Source organism: Opisthorchis viverrini (genome assembly GCF_000715545.1).
Source record: "Opisthorchis viverrini unplaced genomic scaffold opera_v5_169, whole genome shotgun sequence".
In the NCBI taxonomy this organism is placed as follows: domain Eukaryota; kingdom Metazoa; phylum Platyhelminthes; class Trematoda; order Opisthorchiida; family Opisthorchiidae; genus Opisthorchis; species Opisthorchis viverrini.
In genome coordinates, this window is record NW_008751824.1 from 1,059,520 (window position 1) to 1,071,342 (window position 11,823).

At 40.9% G+C, this 11,823-nt stretch overlaps 1 protein-coding gene across 1 annotated transcript in view; it reads left to right on the forward strand.

Moving 5' to 3' along the window:
* Window positions 1-11,823, forward strand: part of T265_07368 (hypothetical protein) — a gene marked incomplete at both ends in the record, with an annotated part of 65,822 nt that overhangs the window by 44,048 nt on the left and 9,951 nt on the right. The window contains 2 exons of the mRNA XM_009172867.1: window positions 4,571-4,623; window positions 10,457-10,555. Of these exons, the coding sequence (XP_009171131.1) occupies window positions 4,571-4,623; window positions 10,457-10,555 (152 nt within the window). The remainder of the gene's footprint in view (window positions 1-4,570; window positions 4,624-10,456; window positions 10,556-11,823) is intronic.

Genomic DNA, 11,823 nt, shown 5'->3' on the forward strand with positions numbered 1-11,823 from the left:
TCACCAGCAACTCAAAGCTGAATAGGCTGATGATCCTTAACAGACGGTTGACTTTACCCTCTGCCTAAATTCAGCCAACACAGCCATTTCATTAAACGTTCTGAGAAGATACATGATGATATAGTGCACGAATTCTACTCTGAGGTCAGGGCACCCCCAAGTTGATAAGATGTGGACGTTTTGGACTGGGTCACTAAATATGCACGCAATATGGCCTTAATAAAGAGGAGTTAAATGGATAGATAATCTCCATAAATGACTGGTGTGGCTTGCACAAACGTTTAATGTTTACTAGCCGAGGTTTGATTTTTCGTGCAATGTCTCAAAATGAGGCAAAACGAGACAATGCAAAAGCAAAAAACAGCATTGTGGTCCAATTACTGGAAAGGAACCACCATTATTCACTTCGAAATTATCGCTTCAACTATTTGCATAGGATGGTTGCTCTGCTTACTTTTGTCTTTGATCAAAACAACATTAAAGACCTTGAGTTATACTGGGCAAGGAGGGAAGCAGTCTGCCGCGAAGCCACTTAATAGCAAACACCAGATATGCATTTGCAATCTATTGGACAACAAAGTAAACATCTCATGTGCACTTTGTTTTTAAAAACTGGACATCCTCATGTGCCTTCTTGGACTTTCGTGGATATTTATTGATTAACACGCAAACCTGAACGAACGCTGCAAATCGGTTCCACAAGTTCCATGATAAACCCCACCTTCCGTTAGATGTGAGGTGGAGATACGAGATAACCACGTACTACTCGCATGACTCATCAGTAGTATCCGCAGATACAAGTAGGATGAACAGTTTTCAGTTAAGCAAAAGGTAGAAACATTCACTTTCATATTTTTAATGCCAACCACGCAGTTCTTGACAATGCTGTGAAAAACAATCTTTGTCATTAAAATGCACCTTGTTTATTTTTGTTGACAACCTTCCTGAGCACAAATCTTTCTTTATAGGTCCTTAATCCTTAATCCAGTCAGGTACATTAGTACATTATTTGAAACTGAGCAAAGTTCATTAATTTAAATACCGCTTTTTATGAGGAGCATAACCTGCTCCTTGTCACTGATGCACTAACAAATTTTGTTTAGTAGTCAGCCAGATTGTTACTCTCAAAATATCAAAGAAATTATCGAGCTCAACTAAGGCGGATTAGCTTCAGCTGCAAATTCAATTCGCGTTATGGTCATGCACCCTCCACCAAGTAGCACCTGATAAGAAACTAAGATTAGTGAGCTTTTTCACCTAGTCCAAAGGGACTGAGTTCGTTTTACACCGCAAAGTTTTGCCATACTGTGAAATTTAGGACGACAATCGTGAACCAACTAGTTACAGTGCCACAATACAGCTCAACCAGTTTTCCTTTTTTAAACCTGCTGGCCCTTTCATGTCCCGATTGAGTATTCTGTTTAGTCCATTTCTTATGACGAACACCTTTAAACTCAACTGCATGTTGAACCTCGCGAGAAAACAGCAGGCAATATACGATAGTAGGAAATTTGCCTGGTCCGCAACTTCAGTTCTTGTCGAAAAGTTTGAAATGAAGATGATTGTCAGTCCTCGTGCGGTCAACTTTAATTAACTGTGTCGGGCAAACCTCAGATATATGTAGGACTTATCCCTTACTCACTTACTCATCCCCGTTTTGGTCAACTTTACCGAATAAACAAACTAACTTCATTCATTCTACATTTCTCCTGTAGATTTTTCATCATGACTTGTCCATCCTCATGATCGTGGCTTCAAGGGTTGCGTTCTTGACTTCAAGAAACTCTTTGTGCAAAGACATTTCTAGGAGCTTTCTTTCAATCTTTGATTTATTTTAGTTACTCGTCTTATTCACGCAAATACTTTTCATTTGCTCGTTTTTAATTCGATTCACTTCATCAATCATTTCAATGCCGAATTCGGTGTAACTCAATAACTTGAACATTTTTTTAAAGATCGATGCTATACTGGATCAGGATGTAGGATTTTCCAGGCCCCCAAGTAGCTGTGACTACACTTTACTTTGCCTTGGACCAAACGGGATAAAACAACAACCTAAGCACTAATTGTTGTAGAAGTCGGTCCTAAATCCCAGCGCGACATCCAAATCGCAGCTTAATTTTGCCGCATAGCTAGAAACAAAGGGCAGTCTGAGACCACAGTAATCGCCTAAACTTTACTTAACCCGTGGTTTGGATATCAACACAAATTAAAGCAGCACGCTCAGGCTTAACAGCCACAAGTACCGTAGAGGTATGCGGAAATAAGGGCCAAAAAGAAGTGTGTGCAAACAAAAGCTGCTAAAAACCCTTATTGGTCGTTGGCTTGTTCGCTGAGCTGGTCAATTGGGTGGCAAACGTTTCAACACAAATCGAGGTGACATCATCAGCGCGTAGTTGTGCGTAGCGGTGGGTTAGTCGTTGTGCGTTCAGTAGTGTTACGTGTGTGTTGATATACGCGCTGGTAGCCGGGGATGACCTTTGACCGCGATTAGTTATTCAGTCGTGCGGTTCCATTGGTTGTTTTTTTTATCCCGTGTCCTCATTCGCATCAACAGTCTATTCAGCTCTGAGTTGCTGGGGGATGACCAGTCATAATTTGTCAGTTTAATTGCGATAAAGAAGAGACTATTCGGGGATCTCGAATAATGCCCTCAAAATGCAGCGGTGCCTGCCGGATACATATAATAAAGCCAAGAATTAAAAAAATTCCTTAGTTGTACTTAATTACACCTAGATAGCCATGACAGCGATTCCGAACCGACCTGTCCTTGATGTAGTCGAATTTTTTTACTCACCCCCAAGAAGACGTTAGATGCTCCCCAATTCACGAATTGGTTCTTCTTCTCTTCATACATATTCGCCCTGAGATCAAAGAAAGTTTTACATTTTATGTCTGCAGATCGCTCTCAGAGTAACCACCGAAATTGGGCAGGAACCCCATATTAACGTACAATTTGGAGCCGAACAAACTGGCTTACCGGTCCAAGGTGCAACACAAGTTAGAAAACCGGGATTCGTGTTTAAATCTTCATCATATTATTGTAATGGTGGATGTTACTGATTGGGGCGTGCAAGTAGTATGTTTTCTCGTAAATACGCTTCGCTTCTTTTGAGAAGGGAGAGCTATTACGGAATTTGTGGAGTCGCGTTTGCTTGCATTCGTGCAACAGTCAATGTATATTTAGGAAAGTTCAGCTACCAGCACGTATATCAACACACACGTAACACTACTGAACGCACAACTACTAACCCACCGCTACGCACAACTACGCGCTGATGATGTCACCTCGATTTGTGTTGAAACGTTTGCCACCCAATTGACCAGCTCAGCGAACAAGCCAACGACCATCTACGCTACCTGAGCTACTGACATTCTCCTCTATGGAAAACCCTTATTGTTCTAATCCTATAGGCATGACTAATAGCTTTCCATGTAGGACAGCATTTGTGTCGGCTGAATTTCGGTGCTTAACTTTTCATACAATCCAGACCAAAACCTGAGCACTTGTAGTTCTTTCGTATTTGTTTGTTTATATCGGAATGATGACTCCATTACGCATTTGCACGTCTAAGTTGTACTCCGGTGATATTTCTCTTCTTCGCGATTTCTGTGGGGAAATCCAAGTTAAAATAAACTGGTCGGTGCTCTACAATTGTGGCTTTTTGAACCAATCCTTTGGATAAACATCACTATTACAGGTTATCCAAGAGAGAAAAACAGGTTTTGAACAGATAACTTCTTTTTCGACTGTTAACGTGTAAGTAAATGCAAGTAAAGTGTTAAGTCTGAAAAGACGCAGTTACAGACGTGCAAAATATTAGGAAGTCCTTTGTGCGAACAAACATGGCAATTCTTCATCCTTCAGGTCATCAACTCGTGAAAGCATACAAACCAGCTTCACTTACACTACAAAGTTAGCGAATCCGTTGATAAAATAAGCCAGCCTGCACTTGCTGGATAATCCTTGCATCTATTGTTGTGGAATCAGGTGCACGAGCTGAAGGAAACAAGGAATCTGCTCAAAAATGAAATAAAGTTTCTTACTGGAAAGGTGTTCAGCATCGTAGACAGTTGACAATAGTTATTTGCCAGAACTTCAGTTTCTCAGAGGGTAAAGTCTCACAGTAGACGATATATGAGTCTACTAAAGTTGAGCAATCAAATCAACAGCTACAAAACTAATAACTGCTTCAAGCAGAACTCAGTTGTATTCAAGTCCACTCTTCCGTGATACGAACTTTGATGTTCGAAAATGAACAGTTAGTATCCTTAGACAAAAGCGCGTCACAAACATTTAGGATGAGCTTTACTCGAGCAACCAACCCAAACGGGATCTTTCGAATACAATGTGCCTGACCAACATTCCACATGAGTTGATCGGTCAAGAATAGTAGAATCACTAGATGTCTGCGCATAGTTAGTAAAATAACATATCCAACGGTGGTCGGGTGCGCATAGTTAGTAAACTAACATATCCAAATGGTGGTCGGCCGTTCAAAAAGAGAACTATAACTACGCATACAAACGTACCCACTTCTCAGTTCATGCATTTTCACTGCTCTAACAGAATGCTACTCAATACGACTACAAACAACTCCATACCATCTCAACGTGATCTAGGTGAGTGCATTCTGGTCATATTCTTGTCGTCTAAAAGCTGTTTCTGGTTGTGGAATGTCTGCAATTCGGCTAGAATTTTTGTGGCCAAGTTGTTTTGTTATGTACATTTTTCACGTGGTTACGTTTTGGTGAATGTTTGGGTGAGTTGTTCGTATTCGTTTTCCACAGCAAAACTCAAACAGCTGCAAACTATGATATCTGTTTCTACTCACCAGCTCCATAAAAGTATTTCTTGATGGTACTCATGTTCCAATCTTGGTTGTCTTGTGTTTACTACCATTAGTAGGAAATTTTATTGAGATTAAGACGATAGAAATTTGAGCAAAAGTTCTTTCGTTATTTGCACCACATGTACCTTTACATACAAACTAATCGCCTCATTGATAAATAGCACATAATTACTTCCTAAAAACGCACTAATCATGAACTGGATTATGTGTTTAATCCTGTGGCTAACGTGTTACTTGCTTACGTGATACTACTTGTACAGAAATTACGCACATATTAGGAAACATGAATGCGTGTGAAATTGGTGGGTTTCCCTCGAGGTGTGAAAATTCTCAGTCTCGCTGAACCAAGGCTAACTATCTGATTGGTGCCAGTCTCGATGCTCCCTGCAGTCTCTTAAACTGTCAGGTTGTTAACTCAAAACAGTCCATTCTGATGCGTCCTTTTCTTGCTCCTAACTACTACGAATGCTCCATTTTCTAGAACGAACACGGTGCAGCGTACTTTCTCATAACATTCAAACGAGTTTTGCTGAGGATCCCTCCTCAAATTTTTGTCCACTTTTTGGTAACACTAAGTGTGACTACCTACTAAATAAATTAATCTTCAAATCGATTGTCAGCTAATTGTTTTTCTCTTGGAAGAAGCCTCTTATCATTCCGCTTCAGACAGATCACTCATTCTAGGACAGTCAGTTACAAAGCAACCAATCAGAACAGCTAATCTGTCTGAGGAAATAAGGTTTACAGAGCGCTTTCTGTATCTATTATCTAATCCACCTAATTATTCACAGAAGATCTTGTCAAGCCGCAGTAGCTACATTTCCCCAGTCAAGTAACTGACAGGTCTATGTTTACGATAACCCTACAATAAAGCACCAAATTCACACATTCCTTTGGGAGCATTCTACGTTCCGTACCACTGAACCCATCCTCCCGGCCTGGTAACAGGGTTGCTAATCCTGGGAGTATCCTGATCCAACTCGATAGCCTGTCCAGGATATCGTTACTGTCAGACTGGCAGTACCTGTTTGCTTGCAGACGACTCTATGTTTCCTTGTCGGGAAACTACGCGATGCGGTCCACTTAAACCTGACGGAAGTAGAGGTCTGCGACATTTAGTCATTCTGAAAATCTAGTCACTTTTAATGACACTTGTGGTCTTTATCCACTTAGCTGAACCACCGATTCAGGATCCATCACATTGGATGAAAATCTCATGAACTTTCCTCAGTTGCAAACTGATTTGCTTTTTTTCCACTTCCATTTCCTGTGAACAAGTTATAAAGATGATTGCCTTCATAAGTTACACTTTTTACAAAATAATACACAGGTTTTTAGACTGAAGACCTGCAAACTTACATCCCACCCTATCGAAGAATTTTGTACGACTATACGCGAACGTGACGGAATGTCCCTGGAGCCTATAATGAGAGCATTTCAAGACTCTGCCAGACTTATCCACGGTGTATCTACCGCCTCAGTCTTACCAAACTGGAATTCAACCCGCATTCGTCGACAACACTGAGGGTGAACGTGGCTCCCTTTCCTTCCATGGATCACTCTAGTTTTCCAATTGCTCCCTTAAAATGATCTTTTTAAGTTAACCTCAGATAAAGTTTACCTTTCCCATTTATCGAACACAAAAGCAATTTCAATCGAACTATGTACTCATTGAACAATTGTCCGTTTTGAGCGAAATACTTACCGAACTACGGTCTTTTAACAGCGCTGTAAAGAGCCGTGACCCACCACATCAACGTACGACTGAGAACCTGTTAAGCATTACACGTCAACCCTAGATATGACTACCAAACAAGTGCTTACTTTAGCGTAATTATCATCTGCATTTTATCATCAATTAAAACATGAACTTTTCCCAAATCCCCCTTTTGCTCATTTAACTGATTAATCCCCCCGTTCCCTGCCATACCTTTTAATTTGCTGCTGTCAGCGCACTGGCCTACTAGTAAGAGTTTATCCTTTCATAAATTCCTCCTCTCTGTTCGAAAACCAAAAAAATACTAACCATTATGGACGTCCTTACAAGGACTGAGCCCGACGCTAAGCATGGAAAACGTCGTAGCTGGTCATGTCGTTCGAAAAAAGAGATTGGATTTTACGCCCATTCACTACATACAAACCAAGTGTAATCAGCTTCCATGAACGTTAAATTTGTATATTAAATTTGGCGATAATCTTATTCACTGACCTTGCTGAACTCGCCAAGTCGTTGGTGGTTAGTGAGAAGCTGTGAACTTTCGGTTGGAGTTTATAGAAGTTGACCATGTTTAGGTTGACCCTCTTTCTTTTGTTTCGCATGTGATACCACCAATTGTATGTATACATTTGAGTTCGACGATCACCAGTTTGCTGCAAAACCGAAATCCAAACATGTTTAAAGGTTAATGTCCATACTTTGGTCCCTCGGTCATATGTAGTTCCAAGGTTTGTCTAGACGATACTACTCATATTATTTGTCTTCCGTGTCCTTTGTCTTTGTCAACATCCACTATTCATAACACCCTAATAATTTCACCGCCTAATTCAGCCCACATTAGCAGCAATCACTATTCACGTCTATTGGCATATATTTCAGCAACAAAACCACTCCTATGAGGAAGCCGCTTAAATTGGGTGTTTTGTCCGTGTTTTGTCATCATTCTTCGGTTGGCTTTCTTGTCCGTATGGCAATTTTATGGATTCAAGTCAAGGTAATATAAATCACACAGACGCCATCGATCACTACTGGATAGCATAGTCCATAAGATTGTCACAGGGTTTCATGTGACTGCAGTTCTCGACAATGCCTGCTGATCTAATATAGAGATGGCAGCGGCAGTCTGCCAACTGCATTTATGGATTCAAGTCAAGGTAATATAAATCTCACAGGCGCCGTAAATCACTACTGGATAGCACAGTCCATAAGATTGTCACAGAGTTTCATGTGACTGCAGTTCTCAACAATGCCTGCTGATCTAATATAAAGGTGGCAGCGGCAGTCTGCCAACTGCGCGTTTTTTCAGGACTTATTCGGCACGTCGACGAGGTAGCATTGACCGTGTAGTAGTCACTTTATGAAACAAAGAGTAAACGCTCGGTGATATTGATAGCTTCTGCATTCGTTAAAAATTGTAGTTGTCAAAGGTTTTGTGGAGGCATTTACTCTTGTCTATCCATGGTCTACTGTGGAATCTTGAAACATAAGTCGAGAACTTTTATGCGCGTGAAACCTATGACATTTGACCGGCGTTGGGACCAAGTATATTGAATTGTTCATCTTTCACGAGAACTCCGTAACTACTCCTCTTGACGCTCGAGACCAAAATTTAATCATGCCTGAAAATCACTTGCCACTGACTTATATGTGAGACCTTACTGCAGGTATCAGGAGCTGAAGCACGACACGCTCGTTACGGTTAACGTGTTGCATGCCAGCAAACTGCTTGGAGTTACATTACAAATTATCGACTGTAAGAGAATCGCTTGTAACCAGTGCTTTCAGATTGTCAAATTTGTTTAACAAAGATGAAGATTCTTGTTGTTGTCTGCTCTAAACAGCACCAGAGATTAAACGGGCTATACACAAGAACTAACATGAATAAGATAGCAATGAGTGATTTGTATAAGCATTGGCCAAATGAAACAACATTTGTGAGCGGAAAATTGAATGATTCAGAACTGTTAAAATTAACAATGTGAAACTCAACATTTATCATTGTTACCTGGGAATGACCTGTAGAAGTATTTTTAACAACGGCATTATAGTTTGCAGAGATTCGCATGAGAAGAATGAAGGTAGCGTAGATAGCTGTGACTGGAATAAAGTGGGTGATATCAATGTAAGAGAACTTTGTGGGACCGAATTTTGCGCAGATAACCTCAAGTGCAGAAGTCATACGAGTTTCTTTTGAACTCGAATTTGTAAGTCACATTCGGAATCCAATCGTCCATGTGGTCGATAGTAGTCTGGGTCGTACCAGCCGTGATCGGTAAATAGGTGCCCGGTGTATGACCCCTTAGGTGCACTTTTTGTTGAAGACGAAACTGGTTTCATCAAACTACCATTTATATGGACGGAACTGCGTTCTCATACTGTCCGACAAATGTCCTATCTTACGACCAACGCATAATGCTTGGCACGAGAATACAAATGAGTACGCGTGAAACTGGTGGTAGGACGCAACGTCTTGTCCCCCAAAATGAGCCTAATAGTGGGGCTGGAACTGAGGCTCAAGAACAGATTAACGACCACCCAAATCGCATCAACAGAATTCCCCAATCTTCTAAATAGTTCGGCAACCGAGTCACCTTTGAATACAGGCCTAATGTAGACGGGATTCTTCCCAAACGAACAGTGTCCAAGATTGTGCTTTACAGAGTGTACATTTTTGAGAGTAAAACATTCATGAAATCAAGTTTGCAAGAATGTATTTTCCAAGAACAATAATTGGGATGATAAGCAGTCGGAGGAGCATCTCTTTGTGGCTGCTAAGCTACGCTTCTGTTGCCGTGGACGGAAGATTACAAAGAAAATATACTGGCATTTACAGGTCCATCGCAAAGCGGTCCTCTGATGATAACTTTAATTTTCGAAGGTTAACTGAAATTCTTATGCAATAGTTCCTTATCATTTATCAGTATCTCCTCAGGGTCCGAAATGTGAACCTTTTCTTTACCGTCGCATTCAACGTGGTGGCAAACGTAGTGTGCTGTCTCCATGAGTGTCACGGCAGTAGAAAATGACAAGACGTCCAGATCAAGTAACAACCGTTTATCGACATTTAGATTTCTACTGTGACAGAGGAACTTAAAAAGATTTCCCAGACCGCTTGTCATTTTTTCTCTCCTGACTGCTTTTAACAGACTGGCAAGCCATTTAGCGAAGGTGAGATAAGGAGAATTAGACATCGACGATGAACCTGGGAGGTAGGGTGGATTTATGCACCTTTAGGAGAAATTGTTGTAATGTTAGGGAAAGTACGTTCCAGAGCATTAGCATTCATTCTTCCAGATTGTTCTAGATGTCATACTACTTTATACCATGCTATTTCAGTAGGCTGCGACTTATCTTCACCGGCTTCTGTTTGCTTAAATTTGGATCCATCCAAGAGGATGGTATTTATTTAATTAATGTAGTCAGATTTATCTATCTTGACAATTTCTGCGCTTTCATCTGGCTTGGACAGTAAAAATTTGTCATTTTCTCTGTAAATATTTTGGTACCTTGAAATGTTTCGTTGTTAGAAGTCGTTTAAGTCCAGGTTTGTAGCCAAGTTATTGATAACACGAGTTGAATAACGTCAATTTCATCCAAAATACAGGCACCAGCCCAGCTAGCTCACCATAAAGACTCTCAAATTGAGTACAAATCTCGAGCTGGTCATTCTTGCGAATGGAACAAAAATTTGGGACCTAGTGGTAACACCATAAATGGGTGGTACTCGGCATTAACGAAGGAAAATTGTGCAAGTATGTTTCTTCTCGTTATTTTTCACTTTTGGACTTCACAAACATTTCACGTGATACTTCTGGTATCCTATAACTTTGTGGTGTACTAACCAATAACAAAAAACAACTTTATTAGCTACCTTCGTGTTTCACAGTTACTAGTCATGCCCAGTCTCCCATGAAGACGTTTCTCGAAGGTTCGGATGCTGCAGACCATTCTTACTTTCCGGATATCCAGCCGACTTACCTCTCAGGTGCGTTTGGCATGATATAATTTTTGCATTTTGCGCATTTGTCTTTAAATATGTCTCCAAACCAAGGGCCTACCTGCCGTAATCATCATAGTAAGAAATTACCGGGTGATTTTTTTTAGCTTTCGCGGAGGAGTGGAGATTTACAGCAGGTCATCCTTGACAACCGACCTCACAACCCGGTTGTNTCCACAACAACAGATGCAAGGATTATCCATTAGTGCAGGCTGGCTTATTTTATCAACGGAATCGCTAACTTTGTAGTGTAACTGAAGCTGGTTTTTATGCTTTCACGAGTTGAAGACCTGAGGGAAAAAGAATTGCCATGGTTGCTCGCACAAAGGCCTTCCTAATGTGTTGCACGCCTGTAAATGCGTCGTTTCCGACTTTTAACAGTTTACTTGCATTTACTTCCACGTTACCAGTCCAGCAAGAAGTTACCTGTTCCAAACCTGTTTTTCTCTTTTGGATAACCTGTAAGAGTGATGTTTATACAAAGAATTAGTTCAAAAAGCCACAACTGTAGTGCACCGACCAGTTTATTCTAACTTGGGATTCCCCACACAAATCGCGAAGAAGAGAAATATCACCGAAGTAAAAGTTAGACGTGCAAATGCGTAATGGAGCCATCATTCCGATATAAACAAACAAATAAGAAAGAACTACAAGTGCTCAGATTTAGGTGCGGATTGTATGAAAAGGTAAGCCCCGAAATTCAGCCAACACAAATGCTCTCCTACATGGAAAGCTATTGGTACTTCCTATAGGATTAGAACAATAAGGGTTTAACATAGAGGGGAATATCAGCAGCTAAACCAGCGTAGATGGTCGTTGGCTTGTTCGCTGAGCTGGGAAGTTTGCTTGCAAACGTTTTATCACCAATCGAGGTGACATCATCAGCTCGTAGTTGTGCGTAGCGGTGGGTTAGTGTTTGTGCGTTCAGTAGTGCTACGTGTGTGTTGATATACGTGCTGGTAGCTGAAAATTCCTAGAAATTCATTGACTGCTGCTCGATTCCAAGCAAACCCGACTCCACAAATTCCGTAATAGCTCTCCCTTTTCAAAAGAAGCGAAGCGGATTTACGAGAAAACATACTACTTGCACGCCCCAATCCGTAGCATCTACCATGACAATAAGATTATGAAGTTTTAAACACGAATCCCGGCTTCCCAACTTGTGTTGCACCTTTGACCGGTAAGCCAGTTTGTTCGGCTCCAAATTGTACGTTAATATGGGGTTCCTGCCCAATTTCGGTGGTTACTCTGAGAGC